Here is a 21,513-nt window from a genome sequence, read left to right on the forward strand (position 1 = left end):
TCTTTATGGAAGGTGGTAAAAGTAACACATGGCTGAGTTAATGAGTGAAAAAAAAAATCAACGCTAATGTTGCTTATAAACATGAAACATCATTTTCCATTCCCTTCCCTCCAATAAAACTATACAGTAGACTCAGCGATAAACATAAAGCACAGCATTTCTTCCTTAAGTGTACTGTCTACACTGGTCTTAAACCTCACTCCTAAGATACATGCATGTAGTATCACACTAGGCTCAAAATACATTTCTCTTTTATTTTTAGAAGATTATTTTTAATTTATTTCATGTGTGCGCTTTGCTTGCATGTGTGTGCCTGGTGGCCACAGAGGTCAAAAGTTACAGACCGCTGTGACCATCTAGCAGTCGTGAACAGCTGGTAATTGCAGGGTCCTCTGTAAGAGCGCCAAGTGCTCTTACCCACTGAGCCTTCAAGTCACATTTCTAAGCATAGTCTCAAAGGATGCTTTCAGATCAAGGAAGCATTATCCCAGGAATGTACTACTTTGTTTGAGACAGGGTCTTACTTTGTAGCTCTGTGGCCTGAGACTTGCTATGTAGACCGGGCTGACCCTAAACTCAGATATAAGCATGTCTTTGCTTTCCTGGGCACTGGGATAAAAGGCAGGCAACCCAGCCAGCAGCCAATTTTAGTAAGAAAATTTCCTGACAACGCGTAAAACTTGAATATATGGTTCAAAACAATTTACATTAAGACACCTTTAAACTATTAAGAGGCCTAAAGAACTTCTGTGTGAGTTCACCTGTGGTAGATACTATTTTTAGAAATTAACACTGAGCAATTTTAAAAATACTGTTTTATGAATTCATTGATGCAAAACATTTCTACCACATGTTAATATAAATACTATTTTAATAAAAAATAATCCTATCTCTAGTCTAGTGAGACCAGAGGCACTGTTTTATTTTTGACTGGCATCATACAAGACGCCCAGATGCACACAACATGTATTCGTCCAGTCCCCTGGAACAGAGAAAACCCATCCGTGTTAGAGGAGGCAGGAAGAAAGAAAGTTCCCAAAAAATTGTGGCTACTTCATTTTGATGCTGCACAAAAATCTCAACAAATGGTACTTGTCTGCAATATGGAATATGAAACTATCAACAAACTCTGTAAGCTTTGTTTCACTAAAATTGCTCACACTGATTCTCTAGCGTGCATCCGTTACTTGGAAAACAGTGGCTGAACAAGCCATGAAGAAATGTCAAAGGCTGGCACATCGCACTGGAAAGGTAAAGAAGAGGCCTGCTAATTAACGCATTTTCAAGTTACTGGGATGGTTTAAGTTCACGGGAACGGAAGCTTTCCAAAACCCTAATATTCATTTGATTGTTACAATTTAGTAATTTGAAACAAGTTTTGTCATTTGTTTTGTTGTTTTTTGAATTGCCAAACTCACTGCATTCATGTTTAGGAAATATCCTGTGAAATATCCAAATATAGAAAGAATGATACTTCATTATCTAAGCTTTCAAATAAAAATTGAGTTGCATGGAAAAAAAGGGGCAGAAACTCACATAAACATCTCTTCCTGAGACACAATGAGTGCAAGAGACGTGTCTCCTACACGCTTCCTACCTCACCACTCACAACAGTAAAACAATCCATAAAAAACCAAGAGTCAAAGGACACTGACAGAAACTAAGGATATTTTGTTTTCACTTTGTTCTCCAATTACGTGCCCAGGAAGAACTAGTGTAGTTGAGTGTCAATGTCCAAAAGATTCAATTAAAGAAAAGAAAAAGAGGCTGGAGCTAAGGCTCAGCAGGTGGAGTGCTTGTTCAGGATGCACAAAGCCTTGAGTTTGATCCCCAGTACTGCACAGAACTAAGCATGGTGACGCATGCCTGAAATTCCAACAATAGCTCAAGGTCATGCCCAGCCACACAGAACGTTTGAGGCCAGCCTGGGCTACAGGATATCCCATTTAAAGAAAACAAAAAACAAAATGAAATAGTCCCTGCTGGGGGGGGGGAACACATAACTGGATTTGCACTGTATTTTGATCCACATTTTTACATAGCATAAATACCTCATCAGAATTGGAAACAAATCTGCCCGGTGGGCTGTTTTCACGATGGTGTTATCTTCTGAAATGTTGAAATGCACGATCTCTTCCTTAAAGCTTCTGTCATCCAGCAGCCTTTGTAAGTTTTCCCTTTAAACAGACACAGCACAAATTGTCACTCAGACCAGGGCATTTTCCAAAGACCAGAAGAGCAACGTTTGCAAGCACAACTGAAATGATATTTTAAGTAGTTCATATTGAGGCTCACATCCAGAAGGACAACCCTCACAGGAATGTCTTCAAATTTCAAGAGGTAAATGGATCAGAAAGGACTAGTTGGTCCATAACTGCACTGCTTAGGAGTGTCTGACACAAAAGCTTTACTTCTTAGGGGGTACCATTTCCTAGGTAAGCACAAAGGTTTTATGGAATTATGCTAACAAGGATAGATAAGTGTTACCACTTTCCAAGACTATTTTTAAATTAATAATCTCTTTTCTACTTCGCTATCTACAGAAGATAATTCAGGAAATATACTTCTGGCTTTCATTTCTTGCCTGGAAATGGTTACGATTACTTTGGAAGAGGGGAAATTCTCAGGCCTTTAAGACATTATTTTAGAAGAGAATCCAGATAAAAGAAAGTAATGCTCCTCTAGCTTACATAGCTCACCTGTAAGGGAGGATATGAGGGTGCCTATAGGTCATTATGCAATCCAAGGTTATTTTTTGCACAGTTTGATCTTGGTGTAGCAATAACTGAAAAGGATATGTTACAGAATAAGTTAATGAAGTAATATACAAACAAACCACAAGAAAATTTGTTTAACCAAATAGTAAGACTGTATAGCAAGAAAGAAAGAAAGAAAGAAAGAAAGAAAGAAAGAAAGAAAGAAAGAAAGAAAGAAAGAAAGAGAAAATGGAAAATGACACTTTGACCTGAATTCTCTGTGTGAACCTTTGTTCATGTGCAGAGCATGAACAGTCTGTTGAGCAGAGTAAGCTCCTCCAAAACACCATCCACATAAGAAAATTCCATTTCCCCAGTGGGCTTACAATGACCACCTAGTCCTTGCTCTGTGTGTAGCACTGCACTTTTCCCATATTTTCTGGAGTTGGGGGATGTACATTATAATTACAGCCAACAACCATTTCACTTGGCCATTCTCATTCCATCTAACTGATTGAGAAGCAGGGGTTCCCACCATGGCTGAATTAACTCAAAGGACAGGCAGCCAGCAATCCTTTCCTATGATATAACTTATGACTTGACTGTTGTTACTTCTAATGCAGCTGCTCAGCATTAGTCATTCCATACTGAGGTTAACTTCAAAGTCAACTAAATTAGTGCAAGGTAAAATTGTACATCAAGATGATTTTTTTTTAAGTGTGTGCCCATTAACAAAAAAGAAACAAAACAGTACTTGAAATGTAGACATGGGCCCTATCCACAACCAACAAAAACTGGTAAAGAAAAGGTGAGAAAAGTTTGCAAGAATTAAAGTACTCAGAAGTTATTTGGCTTACCTGAAGATATAACTCGTACAATTTGGATTCTAAATATAAGGCCCGTGGGTTAGAAAACTTGGAGAAGACTTGCAAATGAGCAATTAGCTGCCTAAACAAAACAAGAAGTTACTGTACTAATAAAAAGAGATCACCTTTAAATAATGTTGCCGCAATTTTACTCTCTAACAAATACTCTGAATATTCCACCCATAAGTCTGCTGTTAATTATCTAAGCCCATTTTAACGACTAAAAAATTATTTCTGGAAACTTCAAATCTCAGGCAGGCCTCTCCCTGCAATCCAGGCTTTGCACCCTTGAAAATCTTCAGGTTGTGCATAGACCTAAACCAAAACTGGGAAGAAGGTGGCTAGAACAATGTGCCCCCAGAGGGTTAGCACAGGTGACTTGGGGACTTATTCTTTTGCTAGGCAGGCAAGGACGTGGCAGAATTCACCCTTACTCACAGGACACAGAACAGTGATGGCATGCAACCAAGTTTATGTGACAATGGTTTCTGCTTACACAAAGGACAGAACAAACAGCAAAGCTCTGTGACTGTAAGTTAAGAGGATGACAGTCCTGTCTAGAACAAAGCACATCATCTACTAGAGCAGACCGAGAAGGTGTGTCCACCTCATGTCCTAATACATGGGCTCTAGGAAGCAATGCGTAGACTGAGACAGGGCTGAGGGTCTCATTATCAATTCATTCACTACCCCCAACCCCATCCAGGGTCTCACGATCTTGGTATACAGGTTGTGCTGAGATTAAAGGTATGTGCAAGTGCTACACAGCCAGCACAGTTAATTCATACCCTCAATAACGGTGTCTGGAAGCAATATTCTACGTTTGGGTACAGGCAGTAGATGAATTAACACACAGGCTTAATCCTCACAGAATTTCATTTTTTCTGCTTATCTATTTATTCCAAAAGGACTGCCCTTGTATAGATAGCTGAGGTCAACTTTCAACTTCTGACCCTCCTATGTCCACCTCCCAAGTTGAGGTTGTAAGTGTGCACTACCATGCCTGGCTCATGAAGTGCCACCTGAGCCCAGGGCCACTTGCATGCTAGGTAAGCACTCTTCCAACTGAGCTACATGCCTAGCACCTCTTCATTTCTTTAGACACGTTTCTTCAGAACACTTCAAAGGACAGGGAAGAAGGCAGTTATTAATGAGACTACTACTTGTAGACCCTAGGGATTATGAAAGCCCCTTACGGTATTCATAAAAGCTGTAAAGAGCTGAAATCCAAAGCAAGTGGGGATTCCAGGATACAAATTCTGATTGGTTATGAGAATCTGAAATCACTTAAGATAACAGAAAAACTTCAGTGAAGAACTAGAATTTCATCTTCAAGTATGAGAAGATTCTCTCAGTGTGTAGAAATGAGGCCAGGGCACTTGGAAAGAAGCAGGAACATGTGTGCAGGTCCAGGGGTGAGAAAGGACAAGGTGTAACTAGAGAAATGGCTTATTCATTTGTTCAGCAAACACATTCCTAGAACTAATCTTTTGCTAGGGATTATGCTAATGGAAACAGAGGAGAGAACAACAAGGAACTACAGTTACATACAGCTTGGCCATGACTTTTCCTGGGCCTGTGCTTTACACACTATCTCCATTGGTTGCTAGGTCCTTCCCTCTCCAAGGCTGGTGAGCTTTCATCTCTCGGCAGCAGAGGTATCCTTTCCTCTGTAGAAGGTCTCCTCTGAGTCTCTGCCTCAGTCTTTGAGGTAGAAGGAAATAATTCTTTATAGTGCTCCCATAAACCCTATAAAAATGTTTGACCAGCCATTTGACACTCTTAGACTGCAGATGTTTGCAATTCATCTTTGCAATCATGCACTTAGCAAAGGGCACTGGCTGGTTACCACATAGATAAATTTTCAAATGGCTATCATTGAAACATACAACATGTAAGGCTGAAAAGTTTCAAAATAGTACTAGCCTGGGGATCAGACTCTCAGTGTAAACAATCTTCAGGTAAACTCAAAGAGCCTCTGAAAACAGGCTTCTTTTTTTTTCTTTTCTTTTTCACAGCTTAGAACAATGTAGGTAAATGAATAACCATGAGAGCTGGAAGATACTGTAGCACAAGAAAAAAGTAACTAGAAGGGGCTAAGGCAAAGGGAAAGGGAAGTGCTGACAGGAGATTCTGATGCCTGCTACCCTGGCACACAAACACCTAGGGTACCTCAGCACTCTCGCCTGCAATGCTCTCTCTCATCTTCAAAAGGAACCATGACAAAAAGGAACCATACCAAGAATCCTCAAATCCTAAGAGTCTGTGGTGAAACAAGAAAAACTAGCTAGTAATTGCTCTAAAACCATAGTCCTCATGGTGCCCAAGGGACTAAAAAAAGAGGCAGAGAGATCCAGGATTGCAACTTGCAATTGACTGGGACATACTGACAGATGTATGGTCCTGGGCAGCACCAATGCCAGGAGATCCTCAATAAATGTCACTTGTATAATTCAGTCTGCCTTTATCTTTGGTGTCACAGAAACTACAGCCAGTTTCTCAATGCCTGGCACCAGCATGTTTCAGAGTAGGAATGTCTAAACAGTGACGAAATTCTCAGAAAAATCTCAGGAAAATGCCCCACTGTATGTCAATAATTATCTGAGAAGTCCGTCTTTCATGAAGCTCTTTCCCAGGTGGAAAGAGGAGACCGCAACACTGTCCTCAGAAGCTCAGCTCCATGATCAGTGATGACGGGGAACTCACTTTGCTGCAGCCCTTCTTGTCTTTTTCTTCTGGGGTGCTTCATCTGTGGGCATAATCTCTTCCTCCAATTCTTCATCTTCTCCAGCAGCATGTTCCTCTTCTACTTCATCGGCCACTGCTCCTCGGCCTTTTCTGCGCAGATCCTGAGTAGGAGCAACCTGCAGATCTGCTGGATAATACTCATTGCTGTAGGAGGAAGCACGTGGTAGCAACACAAGTGAGGAGAGTGTGTCACCAGAAAGGCATCCTTGGTAAATGGGAACACACACACATGCACACACATGCTCACATGTGGCTCCTTAGCCAAGCTACTTCTATACTAGTGTTCCTAAATTATTATATTCTGTGTGATGGGTGCTTTGACTACATGCGTGTCTGTGCAGCACACATGTACTAGTACCCACGGTGATCAGGAGGGTGTTGCTTCCCCTGGGCTGAAGCTACAGATGGCTGTGAGGCACCATGTGGGTGCTGGAAACTGAGGCCTGGACCTGTGGAACAGCAGCCAGTGCTCTTTTAAACACTGACCCTTCTCTCCAGACCCTACGCTGGTCTCTTTCCTTTAGTCTTTCTCACTGACAAGCTAAGCACTAATTGTAGAAGACAGTCTGTTTCATTACTACATCATTGAAAAGATTTGAAATGTCTACTCTGGACTGAAGTAAAATCGCTCTCCTTGTCTCTGGAAGCACAGTTGCTCAGAAGTGGACTATAACAAAAGATCGTTAGAAGATATTAGGACCGTATTTCTTTCCTACTTTGCCAATGTCCTTTCAAAAATACAGTACTACAATCTTAAATAGTCAAGGCAATCGCAAGCAAAAGGTAGTAAAGTCAGAAACATTACCTAATTTCCCAACAAACGAAAAACAGCACAGCATAACAAGAGACCCACAGCCAGCCACCGGCCTTTCAATAACTAACACCCTGAAAACTCTGGAGAAAGGGCAACCTTTTTGGTAAGTGACACAGGAGCCAATGGATAGACATGTGCAGAAGAATGTAACTAGATTGTCTCTCATCACTTACAGGACTCAACAGACAAGTGGATTAAAGACTCCTAAACTATAAAACTACTAGGGAAAGAAAAAGGAAAAAGATGCTTCATTTCAGTCAAATGGGCAAAGATTTTACCCAAAAGCACATAAAACAAACAGTGCCACCTATTTATACCCAAACATTAGTATTAGGTTCTGTTGCAGCCCATAAGTCTTTCTCTAACGTGGTTGACCCACTTCTGTTTCTGTTCTTACACTCCACAGTATCTTTACAGAAAGGTCTTTATCCTAAAATGAAAGGGTGGTATTACATATTATTTATCTTAAGTTAATATAGTGGGGCATTCATAGTCTACTAACACAAACTCAACTTTCCTGGGCACAGCCCTAGCTACCTTGCAAAACAGCTGACGCTTCTTTAAGGCCTCCAACACAGTGTAAGAGAAAACAATAAACAATCTTCACCCCCCACACAGAATTATGGGGTAGCTTTGTGTCAGTAAGACAGGAGCTGGTACAAGAAGTATGGTATTGCTGGGGTCTTGCTGAGACAGACCTGACCATGTTTTGGGGAGGATTATGGAAGGATTTGGGAAGTTCGGGCTAGAAAAGTAACTCAGTGGAGCTGGGTGCATTCCTGTAATCCCAGTACTCAGGGAGGCAGAGACAGGTGGATCTCTGTGAGTTCAAGGGCAGTCTGGGCTACAAAGCGAGTCCTGGACAGCCAACGCTACCCAGAGAAATCCTATCTCAAAAAAAGAAAAAAAGAAAATAAGTAAATAAATACATAGAAAAGCCATTGAGTGTTGAGAGGTCAATGAAAAGTTCTTGAAGAGCTTGAAAAATAAGAATGTTGAGAACAGTTTGGAAGATGGAAGCTTGACTTGTGAAGTTTCAGAGGGAAATTTAAAGACTATCAGGGCCATTTGCTATTTTGAATTGAGATTTTGTGGTTCTAGTTAGCTGAAGCTGAAGAGTCAGACACAATTAACAATTGAGCAGCTACTACTTAAGTGAAACATTTATGTTACTGGAACAATTGATGCTGGTTAGGGGGAGCTAAGAAATTAGCCATGATTAAGAGACCAGCATCACCGGGGTGAAGTCTTCTAGAAAGTGTTTCCTGGGAACACAGAGAAGTTGTGTTCCAGAGGTAGCCAAGGTTGTACCTCATGCTGATAGCCAAACTCGGTAATGCATAAGTCACTCAGGTAATAATGGTTTTGAAGGCTTGAAGGGGTCATGGAGAGGAGCTGAGGCTTGGCTGTATGAGAGGCCAGGAGAGGCCACTGGTAAAGGTACAGCCTTCAGTGAAAGTCAAAACTGCAGGGGTCATGCAAAGAAGCTGAGGCTTGGCACCATGAAGAGAGCCTGAAAGGCTTCTGGTGAAAGTGAAGGCCAGCAACAGAAGACCCTGGTAGTACAGACATGCCGCACCAGGAGACAACTACCAAGGACAGCAGCAGTGGAGGGGAGCCAGCTGGAGCCCAGAAGACAAGCTGTGTGTGCTATAGAGATGAGAGCTGGAGGAGTGACCTAAGTCCTTTGAAGGATCCCATAAGATCGTAAGTGGATCCCAGACACTGGACAGTTGGAATTTGATTTTACTTTGATTTGATTTGACTGTGACCTGATTTTCTTATTTTAAAGGAAGACTGTTTGGGTTATTTTTTATTTTACTGGAGCCAACAACTGTAAGCAGCATCCTCCAGGGCTCTGCACCAGGCCCTGCCTACAGGATCTTGCCCTGTTTGAGTCGCTGTCCTGACCGATTACAATGAACAGCAATATAGAAGTATATGCCAAACAAACCCTTTTCTCCCCAACTCACTTTTTGGTCACAGTGTTTTGTTGCAGCAATAGAAACCCTAACTAAGACAGACCTTATATTTTTCCACCACTGACTTGGTGCATGTCTTGTCTGCTTTAACCTTTCCTAGCACCTATTTCTCCTCCTCCCTGCACTCTTTCATTTGTTTGTTTGTTTAAAAAAGGCTCTCATTAAGGAAGCTTGATTGACCCGGAATCTGCTATGTAGACCAGGCTGGCCTCCAACTCACAGAAATCCACTTACTTTTGCCTCCGGGTGCTGTGATTAAAGATGTGCACCATGACACCTAGCTTCTCTGCCTTCCTTGATCTTTTGTAACAACAGTATTTATGTATATGCTGTTTCAATTCTGAATAACAAAACCATCAACAGAAGTGCCCTCTCTGCCTACAGTCCCCCTCAATCCTGTTGTTAAAAGGAAAGAAAATCCCAAATTCTTCAATTTTACTAGTGAAAATTCAGGATCCACATGATGGAGTGAAAACCTGCCAGCTCAGAAAGGCAGAGAAAGCACCCAGCTGACCTTCCTACTCAGCTCATATCCAGAAGGAAAAAGCCAAAAAAAAAAAAAAAAAAACCAAAAAACAAAAAACACACACAAAAAAAAAACAAACCCAAAAGCCCAAAGCCAAAAGCTTGCTACCTCAGCTGACAGCCCAAGGAGGAAAAGGCCAAAAGCTCAAACGCAAAAAGCTTAAAGCTCTTTCTTCTTGTCCAAAATGTCTTAACATCTTCTCTCAATGTCCCTCCTTTCTGTTTAATCCCTGCCAGCTGGTTTTTTGCTCCACCTCTTGACCGAGGGTTGACTTTATTTAGCTCTTGGATTAAAGGTGTGTGCTAGGGCTGAGCCACTCCAGAACTAGAAACAGGTTTTTACAGTTCATAATCTCAGGGTTCACAATGGGATCAAATATCCTACAATAGTCTACATCTTACTACAGGAACTCAAGATTCCATTTTCCTTCTGCACTTTCCCTAGAGCTCATTTGACCAGACTTCTATCCAGATTAAGCAAAGAAACCTAACACAAATTCAAATAAACAAACCAGCAGCTTGTGTGTTCCCTTACCCCAATAGGCAGTGACCTGCCTTTCCTAGCTGCTCAGGCTAAATTGAGAGAGAGAGAGAGAGAGAGAGAGAGAGAGAGAGAGAGAGAGAGAGACAGATTTTTCATTCCTTTCTGTTTTTCATTTTCATTCCTTTCTGTTCCTCCAAATCATACAAGCTGAGCTGGTTAGAATCTGTTCAGATTTTTTTTCTCCAAAATTGGAATTCTTTTTAAAGATCCATCTTTAGCACTACAACTTTGGGCAGGCAACCTGCTAACCTTGCTCACACCTGTGATCTCCTCTGACTGACCTCTCTCCCCTCACCACTGGTATTCTCAATTCCATTCTCAAACAGCACCTGCTTCTGTATCAGCACCCCTGTTCTCCAACAGCAGAGGCAAACTCCTATCACAAGCCTACAGTGCTGACGTCCTGCTCTTATTTCCAGCCACTTTTTCCTTGACCATGCTACAGCGGTCACCTGAACCTCCCTACTGTCCTCTGAGCACGCTAAACATGCTGTGGCCTATGTCTTGCTCAACCTAACCCTGTACCTTCTTCCCAGGTAATGAAGCACACCAGAACATACACTTATTGTTCAGTTCTACTCGGCACAACACATCCTTGTTTGAATTTCAAAGCTATCACGACTCTCATACTCACACACTCAAAACAAAACAAGGCCTCAGAAAGCTCTTATTCTTCTTCAAGAGCACAACCCTCAGCATCAAGACGCTAAAACAGTAGACATGGTTATGTCACTGGACAAAAAAAAGAAAAAGAAAAACCTTTCACTTCCAGACAAGTATTAAAACAATGAACAGGGCAAGAAATAATAAGGCCTTTGTATACTGATCAAACTCAACATGACCCCTCTTCTGTGGTAACCTGACCTATTTTTATTAGCACCATTTGTATGTTGATTCATATAAAACTAAATGGTGAGCAAAACTAGTTTAATGTTTACCTGTGGGATGAAGTGCCTTGTAGACATGACAGTGATTTGAAACATAACAGAAATGCAAAGTCCTCACTCAGCAGTAGGGGAGGCTGATCCCCCTACTCTCACACAGTGCCAGGGGCATAGTCCTAGGTACTTACTTGATAAATCTCAAGAAAAGTGGGGAGAGTTCCCTGGACCTTGGCTCCACTCTCTCCGGAAATTTGGCTAGAGCTCGCCAAAGCAAGAATCGGAAGTTGGTATGGTCTAGTCGTTCCCGACAGTCGGTTTTCAGTGCTAACTGCTGCTGGTAAAGAGCACCAACATCTCCTTCCTGGGTTTGCTCCCAGCCTTCATCTCCAGTGGCCTGCTCCTCATCTCTCACATCCTTCTGCAGTTCTTTCTCTGCAAGAGAAAAAAAAAAAAAAAAAAGTCACCCTAATGCCTTTTCCTTAAGGGAGGAAATTTGTTTTCTAGTAACACAAAGAAGGCAGCAACCCATCTCAGAGCTTTATCAGAGAGTCCCAGGTTCATGCATAAAACACAATAAAACTTAAGCAATTAAATAAACACTGGCGGCCCCAACCCGAGACTCCTGCTCATACCAGCATGTGTAGCTGCTTTTTCTAGATGTTCATAGCAGACATTCCAGAATTGCTTGTTTTCCATTCCATAGGCATGAGAACTAAGAGAAAACAATCAAAAATTCACATGACATAGTATTGTCTTTAGTGAGATATCCCACTAGAAAAATGAATGAGAATTAACTCAATGTTAATTCAATTAGCCTTCAACACGAGGTTAAAGCACACTTCACACTTTTCTGTTGTTTACACACGGCCTACACTGCACAAACTATTTTATCATTACACCATTGTGTGCATGATATACATAGGAATGAGTGTGGGCATACATGTGCCAGTGTGTGTAGAGGCTAGAGGAGTCAGATAATTTGGGGAATTGGGTTTTCTCCTTCTACTGTGGGATCCAAGGATTGAACTCAGGTCATTGACCTTGTGTAGCAAGAACTTTTACCTGCTGAACCACTCTGCGAGCCCATGGAACGTTTTTTATAGTCATAAAAGACTACAGAATTTTATTTATAAATTATAAGCAGATACATGTAAAACTATTTAGTTTTGTTGTTGATGAGGCTGAGTCAGCCTTTCTATGACGCCTAAGCTGGCTATGACGCCTAAGCTGGCCTAGAACCCATTACGAAGCCCCAAACTCACCTCCACTGGCCCTACCACTGAGTGCTGGGATACAGGCATGAATTACCATATCCAGTTGGGCAGACTTATGTTAAAGACACAATAACGAAGATGGAGCAAGTTATATCCCCTACTTTTTCTTGTCTGTTGGTGTGACACCACAGCAACTTAGGGAGGAAAATGTTTACTTAACTTACACTTCCTGGTCACAATTCACTGATGGGAGTCAGGGCAGGAACCCAAGGAGGAACCTAGACGCAGGAAGCATGGAGGAGCACTTGCTGCCTTAACCCCTGGCTTAAATCCAGCTCAAGTTCACCTACCTAGGGACTATGCTTCCCACAGTAGGCTGGGACCTCTCACATTAATGATCAATCAAGACAAGTCCTCAGACAAACCCAATAAAGAAAATTAGTCAATGACTCTCTCTTCAGGTGATTCAGTGCTTGGTCAAGTTGACAAAGCTAAGTAAGACAGTATGTGAGGTACGGCCCATTAAGAAAAGGAAGTTACTGGACAGAAAACAACCATAGCATTCAAAGTCACTTAAAAATACTTATTTCCTTGCACCTTAATTCAAATAACATCCACTAACATATTTGAGATACACTTTTCAGCTGGATGTGTGGCATACCTCCCATCACTTGGGAGGCAGAGGCAAGAGGATCCATGTTAGTTTGAGGCTAGCCTGCTCCAGGCCAGCCACGACTATACAGTTAGAATCTGTTTCAAAGACTTTTCAGAACTTAATGAAATGAATCATATAGGGTTATTTTTGTCTGTTGTTTGTTTTCAGTTTGAAGCCCCTACAACAACAGTCTTAAGTTTGCTCTACTATTAGTCATTAATTTTCCTTTCTTTTCTCCTCCTGTCCTAATCTTTCTCCTAATTGCCTTCTCCTTCGTCCTCATCTTTCATGAGACATATAACTATGTAGCCCAAACTAACTTCACATATGTAATCTTCCCTGCCTTAATCTCCTGAATCCTGAGATTACAAGTGTGCAGCATCACACCTGGCTTCCCATTAACGTTCTAATATACATAAACTTTACTAGATATGACAACTACAGATGGTCTATATTATACATGGAATAGAGACCCCAAGAGTAAAATAGCCTAGCCACTATGGAGAGACATTAAAAGCATTCAGTGATTTAGGAGCCAACATTTCTGATAATGGACCACTGATTACACATATGTCACTTCCTATCTTCTGAAGACCCCAAAAATCAAAACAACACAAAACAAAATACCAGACTGAAGTCAAAAGCCATTTATTTTCACTACATGTGTTTGATGGCTCTAAAAGGAAGTAAAAAGCAGACAAATTGGTTCAAAATTGGAAAGGAATTTATTTATTCTGCTTCTGTCAAGTAAGAACTAATAACACCAGAAAATACATGACACATGACATATTTTCTGGTCTGACACAAACCAGAGTAAAGCATCAAGGACATACATCTGTAAAAGGACAGATTTCTAAATCTCAGCCACAGCATATGCTATTTTTCTGACTACTAAAATTACTTGTTAGAGTTAAAGGAATTTGCGCGCGTGTGTGTGTGTGTGTGTGTGTGCGTGCTAGACAGCTCAGATTCTGAAAAGTCCTTATTTTTAAAGTATGGCTCAGTGACTTAATATGCAAAAATAAAAGTATATAATTATTTTATCTTTTCATTATACAAACACCATCATAAGGTAAAAAGAAAACCCTCCAGCCATTTAAATGCACAGAAGTATTTGTATACCTAGACTACTGAAAAACAAACATTGGAAAGAAAGCCTATTTTTCTTCACGTTCTTTCACAAATACTCAGATACTCATGCAGTTAAACCATACCTACATGGGACACAGCCCTGGTCCTGGGCCCATCATTCTACATTAGTTAAAGTGACTAGCTACATCCACTTTTTCATGCTTACCTTATGAGCTCAATAACAGGGTCCCAGAGGGCACTGAAGTTGACATACAGCATGCCTAACAGATAACGGAGTGGCACCTGCAAGTCCAAGACATTGGTTGAGTAAGTATGGCAGGCTGAAGTAGAAGGGCAGAAGAGAAGGTCTCAAATGCACATAGCCCTTGGTGAAAGTTGAGGTTTGGGAAGAAGCTCGCACTTACAAGCAAAGGTTCTCAGAATTAAGCCAGAACTCGGTGTGTTATAATACTTCCCCAGCTCCAACTCTTACTCATATTCATTAGAACACAGCTGATTCAGGCTCATCCCAGATGTTCACTCACGAAGTCTAAGTCCATCCTAACAAACACTATCATGACCTGAAGCACCAAGCATTAGTAAAGTATAGACACTGAAGAACAAAAACAATAACAAAAAAAAAAAAAAAAAAAACAAAACCAAAACCCTAACCTGCAGGAATGGTGGCTAAAGCCTCCTGTACCTGCTAATGCCTAGGTTCTTTTTCTTTCTTTCTTTCTTTCTTTCTTTCTTTCTTTCTTTCTTTCTTTCTTTCTCTCTCTCTCTCTCTCTCTCTCTCTCTCTCCCTCCCTCCCTCCCTCCCTTCCTTTCTCTTGGGGTGTGTGTCTCTTTTTATAGTCCTGTGTGTCCTGGAACTCACTCTGGAGATCAGACTTGTCTTGAATTCAGACACCTGCCTGCCTCTGCCTCCCAAACGCTGGGATTAAAGGCTGATGTCTGATTTTTTGAAACTGCACTTTCAGAGACTCTAGTTCAGGGGGCTTAGGGCTTTCTCAGTCAACTTTAGATGACATTCATTGTTACCAACGTGATTTTCCAGGTAGACATAACAGAGAGTGGCAGACTTTTTTGAGGGGGGTTGGGTGCTGGAACAGGTTCCAACTATGATCCTCGCTACAGATGAAATATTAGAGGATACTAACATTTAAAACAACGAAGAACAAAACCAAATGAAAGAGAAATGCCTTCCTTGGCTTTGCACCTAACGAGTCCATGATTGATTTCCCACAGACAAAGGCAATATCCTGCAGCCATGAATAAATGTAGCAAAGAACACTGCCTTTAATTCTGACATGATGTCCTCCCCGAGTCAATGCGTCTGGCTTTTTCATTTGTAAAAAGGGACTAATGTCCACACTTTGCTGTAAGAACTGAATGAGATTATGATGGGAAAGATTATGAATGGAAAGGTATTTTGTGAATTACTAAGTACAAAGTTGTTCTTTTCTAGCTGACTGGGTTTGTGAATATACTGTTAATTAATGGGAGTTTGCTTTTATGGTTCTGAATGGAACTACTTAAGCTGTCATTGAATGAGGCCGTTTGTGCACAGCAGTGGAGAGCATCAACAGTGATCCAGAATACCTTGGCTGAGTCCTAGTTCCTCCGGCTAGGAGCTACATGATCTTGAGCAAAACTGAGGCTGACTGTGCCTCGGTTTTCTTCTCTGTAAAGTATCAAACTCTGCTTCCCATTCCCTATGCTTCTGCACATGCCTAAATCCAATGAGAAACAATGCTTGGCCTTTAAAATGTTCTTTCTCAAAGAAGAGATTTCCAGAGAGCAGCAGGTGACTTGTTCTTTTTTGAAATGGCAAGGATAGAAATGAGGATAAACATTGGTAATGATTTTATTTTTACAATTTTCTTTGTGTATTTTATAGGCTGTGCAATGTGGTTGTTCCGACAGCTACCTGTTTCATGACCATTCTCTGGATCCTAAAACCTAGACACCACAACCAGTTTTTGAGAAGCAGTGGCCACAGAGACCATTATAACATGAAATGATCTTGATATGGAAGAATCATGTTTTCTTAGTTTACTTTCAATGGGTTTAACAGGCATTTGCCTTTTTTGGATGGTGATGAGAATAAAAACAAAACAAAACTTTCCCATGTTTTCAGTCATATTGTTGTAATATATACAGAATTGCTTATATTTAAAAAACTAATAAAAAATTATAACCTGTCTCAAAAAACAAACCAAAACAAAAAGAAATTATAAGATTATGTCCCCAGTAGGGATCATCAGAAAACTCTTATAAATACACATTCACGGAAAACCTACTCTGTGGAACAGTGCACTAGGCTCAGATGATGAATAAAAGACCCAAATTCCCCAAAGAATGCATTCTCTAGGGAGTTCCTTCCAGAGGGAAGAGACAAGCATTGTAATCTACAGACAGTCAAGGAGCAGCTTGGTCATCCGTCAGATGGCCCGGTGGCTGGGGAGAAGGGAGAGCATATGTGTGACATCACAGGCGGAGCATGTATCAGCATTCTCTGGGGCCTGGGGACCATAACCATCTCCAGTTTCCCTCAATAACCTGTGTGCTCTTAAACCCTGCTTCCTTTCCAAGAGCCTCTGGAATGGGACATTATTGCCTCCTTCAAGATGCAGCCAAACCAAGCTTACCCTTCTAGAAATCCTAGAAGTTCTGGATTCCTGAGCAAGTACCAGAGGACACGCGTCACTGCAGATGGAAGGTTCCCTAGTCCTTGCCTTTGACACTGTCTCACTGAAGGCAGAGGCTAGGCTTTTGCTGTGATGTTTATCACCAGCACCCAGTCACTGCTGGCCAACATAATGCTTGATGAAACATTACTGTTAACCATCAGAACTACCATAACATGCTTAGACAGTAGCATATTTTGTACTCGGATTTTAGATTTACATACTGGAAGTACTATAGCAACAGTGGACTACAAACTATTGTTTTCCTAATTCACAAACAAGGATCTGGTGGTGCCAACCCTTTCCCTGGGTTATATATTTATTCACATTTAAATATAACAAAAGGAAGTGAAGGTAGGGCATGGGAGAGGTTGGAGGGGTAAGTGATGTAATTATATGAGTCTACTTAACTGCTGTTGGGATATCAGGGGCCAGCAGTCAGCTCTGCTTCTCATGTGACACACTTCTGCAACCTGCCCCATATCCACCAGTCATACTCCAGCCTGTACAGCTTCTTTTAAAGGTTGGCACCCACACTGTAGAACTGTTCTGTCAACAAAACTGGTTTCCTTCCCTCTCCCTCTCCCTTCCTCCATCCCTCGCCTCCTTCCTCCCTGCCTCTCTCTCTGGCAAGGCTGATGAAGCCCAACACCTGCTGAAAGTGAAGTGTTACATTTTAAAATGCTCAGGTGCCATAACTCTGTAGAGAACAAGAGAAACAAGCTGCTGCCACGGCCAAGGCCTCCCTTCTAGACAAAATAAAACAGAGGGGCAGTCACCGTGTCACACTTTCACAGACTCAAAAGGACTCAATGTTACTTAGAAGGCTGAAGAGAGACTTAACTCACAGCACGGAGGAAAGGCAAGGTTTGCCTTCCTTTGTGATGAGAACATTTTCATTTCATTTTATTGTTGATAACTACGCGGTATGAAAGAAAGAGAGAGAAAGACCACACTGTTACCTCCTGCAGTGGTCCCTGAGGGACTGCACTCTGCACCACATCATGCCTCAGCTTCCTCAGGTGGAGAAGCTTCTCTCTGTAATCACTCACAGTTGCTGGCACGAGTTCTGCCTGGCGTAATACAGCGAAGGCTGACTGCCGCTCCGAGAGCCCATCATCCTGAACAGCCAGACAAAACCAAGGCAGGTCAGAACCTTGATCCCAAAAGGGACGTGAGGCACGACTGAAGGACTCTGGTTTTGAGAAAGGGTCTTACTATGAAGACTCGGCTCACTATGGAACTCACTCTGTGAGCCATCATAACCTCAAACTTACAGAGGTCTGCCTGCTTCTTGTCTTCCAAGTGCTAGGATTAAATAAATGTGTGCACCATATTCTCAGCTTAAAAGTTAAAAAAAAAATACACAAAAAGTCCAAACTAGAATATGTTAGAGACAGGTGGGTCCCTGGAGCTCAAGGGTCAGCCAATCTAGCTGGTTCGGAGGGAAACCTTGTCTCAAAATAATGATCAGGGCTGGAGAGATTGCTCTGCACAGCAGTTAAGAACACTGGCTGCTCTTCCAGAAGACCCAGGTTCAATTCCCAGCACCCACATGGTGGCTCATAATCCATCTTTAATTATAGGTCCAGGAGATCCGATGCCTTCTTCCGGCCTCCTTGAGCACCAGGCATGTACACAGTGCACAGATATACATGCAGGCAAAACATCCATGCACATAAAATAAAATACAACAATTAAAAAAAATTAAATAATGATTAGCTCTAAACACATATACATACAAGGCACAGTAAATGGACTTAGCAAGTCATACTTATATATTTATTCACATTTATTTTGTCTTTTTTTTTTTTTCCAGAGCTGAGGACCAAACCCAGGGCCTTGCGCTTGCTAGGCAAGCTCTCTACCACTGAGCTAAATCCCCAACCCCTATTCACATTTAAATATAACAAAAGGAAGTAAAGGTAGGGCATGGGAGAGGTTGGAGGGGTAAGTGATGTAATTATATTTTAAATTAAAAAATAAGGTAGAGACCAGAAGACACCGAATGTCGACCTCTGGCCTCTTCATTTATGCATACTAAATGTGTGTGCACACACATGTACACACAAATACATACGCATAACACAGCAAACAGTGTAAAAAGGAAATTGTCAAAAGATTCCAAAAGAGTAACCGCATCTACTAAAACAAAGAAAAAAGTACACACATACATAAAGTGTGTTTGTGTTTGTGTGTGTATTCTCACTGTGCAATTCTACCTCTAGTATTTACATCATGGAAACAGCACTATACATGCAAATATCATCTAAGGGAGCTCACTGCAGTGCCAAGTAAGCTACTGGAAAATGGTAACTAAAACACCACTTCACCTCCCATCAATAGAGGATCAGTACTCTTTTAAACTGTGGGGTGTATTTAAACTTCAAAAGGAAAGAGATAAACCAGATGCATCAATAAGGAAAACTGTCATGGTAACATGGGCTTTACCATGTCTTCTACCCACAGGATTTGAACCCAAAGGATTTGAGCTAGTGAGTGGCAAGAATATGAACTCAAACAATACCAGTTTTTATCATACACACTTACCTAGTTTTCTGCAAAAACAGCACTTTAAAAAACTTTTTAGATATATGAACTATGTTTTCTTTTTTTAAACTATCCACTCCAATAATTACAATACCTCCATTAAAACTGGAAGCTGGACGTCAAAATGATTTAGGATCCTGACTGTCAAAAGCCGAATCTAGAGAGAATACAGGGCAGATTTCAAATTGTAAAGTTAAGCGAAGGAAGAAACTGATGTGCAATTGATGAAACCCACATCTAACAACATTCACGAAACACTATTTGATTAGTATCCAACAATGACAACACTTAATTCAAATGGTAAATAAATTAAAAATAGGATGAGACTGAGTGGCTAAGGCTGCTCAGTACACCCTACCTCACTGTTCTAGCTATAAAGTAAGTGCAAGGACATGACTGAGCTCACACACCATTCAGCTACAATCAGTAGCTCCATACATGGGTATTTCCACACACTTGAATGAGTAGGTGAACCATCTAAATTTTTCCTTCCGTCTTTTTCTCCTTCCTTCCTTACTTTCTTTTCAAGACAGGGTCTTACTATGCAGCCCTAGCTGTCCTGCAACTCACTATGTGGGCTGTAGTTAAACTTATGGAGATGTGCCTCCAAGTGCTGGGATTAAAGGTGTGCACCATTCTGCCTAGTTTAAGTTTTCTTTTTTCTAAGTTTGAAAACTTTCTGACAGCAGCAATATATCCCAAGAACATATTCTTCTCGTAAGCTGTAAGACATAAACAGGCTGTTCACCTCGTAGTATAAGCACAATTTTCTCATCCATAAAATGTGCACTATGCTATGATGGAGATGCAACAAACAACCACCACCTATGAGTACATAAGTAAAGACAAATTATTTTATTTTGCTAGCTTTTTCTACCCTAGTCTTACTGAATTGGAGTCCTTGGAGGTAGAACCAAAGACTTGTAATTTTACTGATCACCCTACCCAGTCTTGCTGTGATCAGTATGTGGCCAGTTTGGTAGTGACCCACAGCAGTGCCCTCTGATGAGGAAATAGGTGATCACAAGGCTAACATGTAACACAGTATTACCTTGGAGACACCAGTTGAAATGTTTGCTTGTAACTTGGGAAATAATTCCATTAGGGCCTCCTCAGAAAGTGGCCCTTTGCATCCACATAATGCTAGCCTCTGGTAATAGAGATCAGCCAACAGCAACACAGATGGCTCTGCAGGAAATGTTCTGCAACAAGATATTTACGAGACTCAAACTGCATCATACTGCTAAGTTACCAAGAAATGTCTGCTACTGAGGGAAATATAAAATGCAGCCGCATAAATTTTATAGAAATTTCCAACATCACGTTATAGCTGAAGACGAGGCCTACCAAGTGAGTACTGTGCTTAGCCACTGCCTGCTAGCTCAAGGCAGAGGTGAGACTAGAATATTCAATGCTGCCACCCTAATCCATAGCTGTGAACGGCAGCTGCATAAAAAGAGCACATGCAAAATTTGTGAAGTGATGGCTGCATGCCAGGCCCTGAGCTGGTGCGCCGAAGTGCAGCCCAAGCTACGACCCTCTATATGCCAACTGCATTCACAGATATGGACTGAGAGCCTCGCGTGTGACAGTAGGTTTTCTAGATACTGGATAGAAAGTAAACCAAAGACCAAGTTCTTCTGTTCCTGAAATTCACAATCTAGGAAAAGGCAGCCACCATCCACTAAAGCTATTCAGCAGTGTAGTGATTAATGCTGAGGAGAGAAGCCTTCAGAAGGAGGCTACAGACACAGGCAAGAGAAGCTGGCAGAGACCAGTAGGTAAAGTGGATAGTGTTTGATACAGGGTGGTCACAGAGTGCAGAACTGGAAGAAAGTAGAAAGTAGACTTAAGGGTGCCTGAAGGGAAGAATTCCCAGTAAAGCGGGGAGCCAAGGCCCTCTCTGATACATGATCCCCTACAGGAACATTAGAGAGCAGCACAGCTGGGACTGCATGAACACGGAGACATGCCAGGAGTTAGCAGGGGGACTTTGTTCCCAGGGAGGGGGTTCCGCAGGAGGACTGCTTCCCAACAATACCAGCATTCAGGGAAGAAACTGTCTGCTGGGGGGCCTAATGTGCTGTACACTGCTTAGCCACAGCTGTGGCCGCAACCTACTAGAAACCAGAACAGGCCTTTCAACAATTAACCAGCGCAACTTCCGGACTCAGAGGCTGGTCAAAATAAATGTACGGGCCAGAAAAACCAAACAGGATCATTTTACCACCCAGCAAAAGGACAACAGGGGAGGCTCTCGGAAACACAGGT

At 41.6% G+C, this 21,513-nt stretch overlaps 1 protein-coding gene across 2 annotated transcripts in view; it reads right to left on the reverse strand.

Moving 5' to 3' along the window:
- Utp20 (UTP20 small subunit processome component) overlaps window positions 1-21,513 on the reverse strand; it is an 87,158-nt gene that overhangs the window by 46,254 nt on the left and 19,391 nt on the right. For both annotated transcript variants that reach the window (XM_021640076.2, XM_021640075.2), the window contains exons 16-25: window positions 20,294-20,444; window positions 19,337-19,399; window positions 17,655-17,813; window positions 14,226-14,302; window positions 11,692-11,771; window positions 11,248-11,491; window positions 6,269-6,454; window positions 3,554-3,644; window positions 2,700-2,785; window positions 2,052-2,177 (exon numbers count right to left, since the gene is read on the reverse strand). In XM_021640076.2, the coding sequence (XP_021495751.2) occupies window positions 2,052-2,177; window positions 2,700-2,785; window positions 3,554-3,644; window positions 6,269-6,454; window positions 11,248-11,491; window positions 11,692-11,771; window positions 14,226-14,302; window positions 17,655-17,813; window positions 19,337-19,399; window positions 20,294-20,444 (1,263 nt within the window). The remainder of the gene's footprint in view (window positions 1-2,051; window positions 2,178-2,699; window positions 2,786-3,553; window positions 3,645-6,268; window positions 6,455-11,247; window positions 11,492-11,691; window positions 11,772-14,225; window positions 14,303-17,654; window positions 17,814-19,336; window positions 19,400-20,293; window positions 20,445-21,513) is intronic.

The sequence above is a fragment of the Meriones unguiculatus genome, chromosome 2, assembly GCF_030254825.1.
Source record: "Meriones unguiculatus strain TT.TT164.6M chromosome 2, Bangor_MerUng_6.1, whole genome shotgun sequence".
Classification (NCBI taxonomy): Eukaryota; Metazoa; Chordata; class Mammalia; order Rodentia; family Muridae; genus Meriones; species Meriones unguiculatus.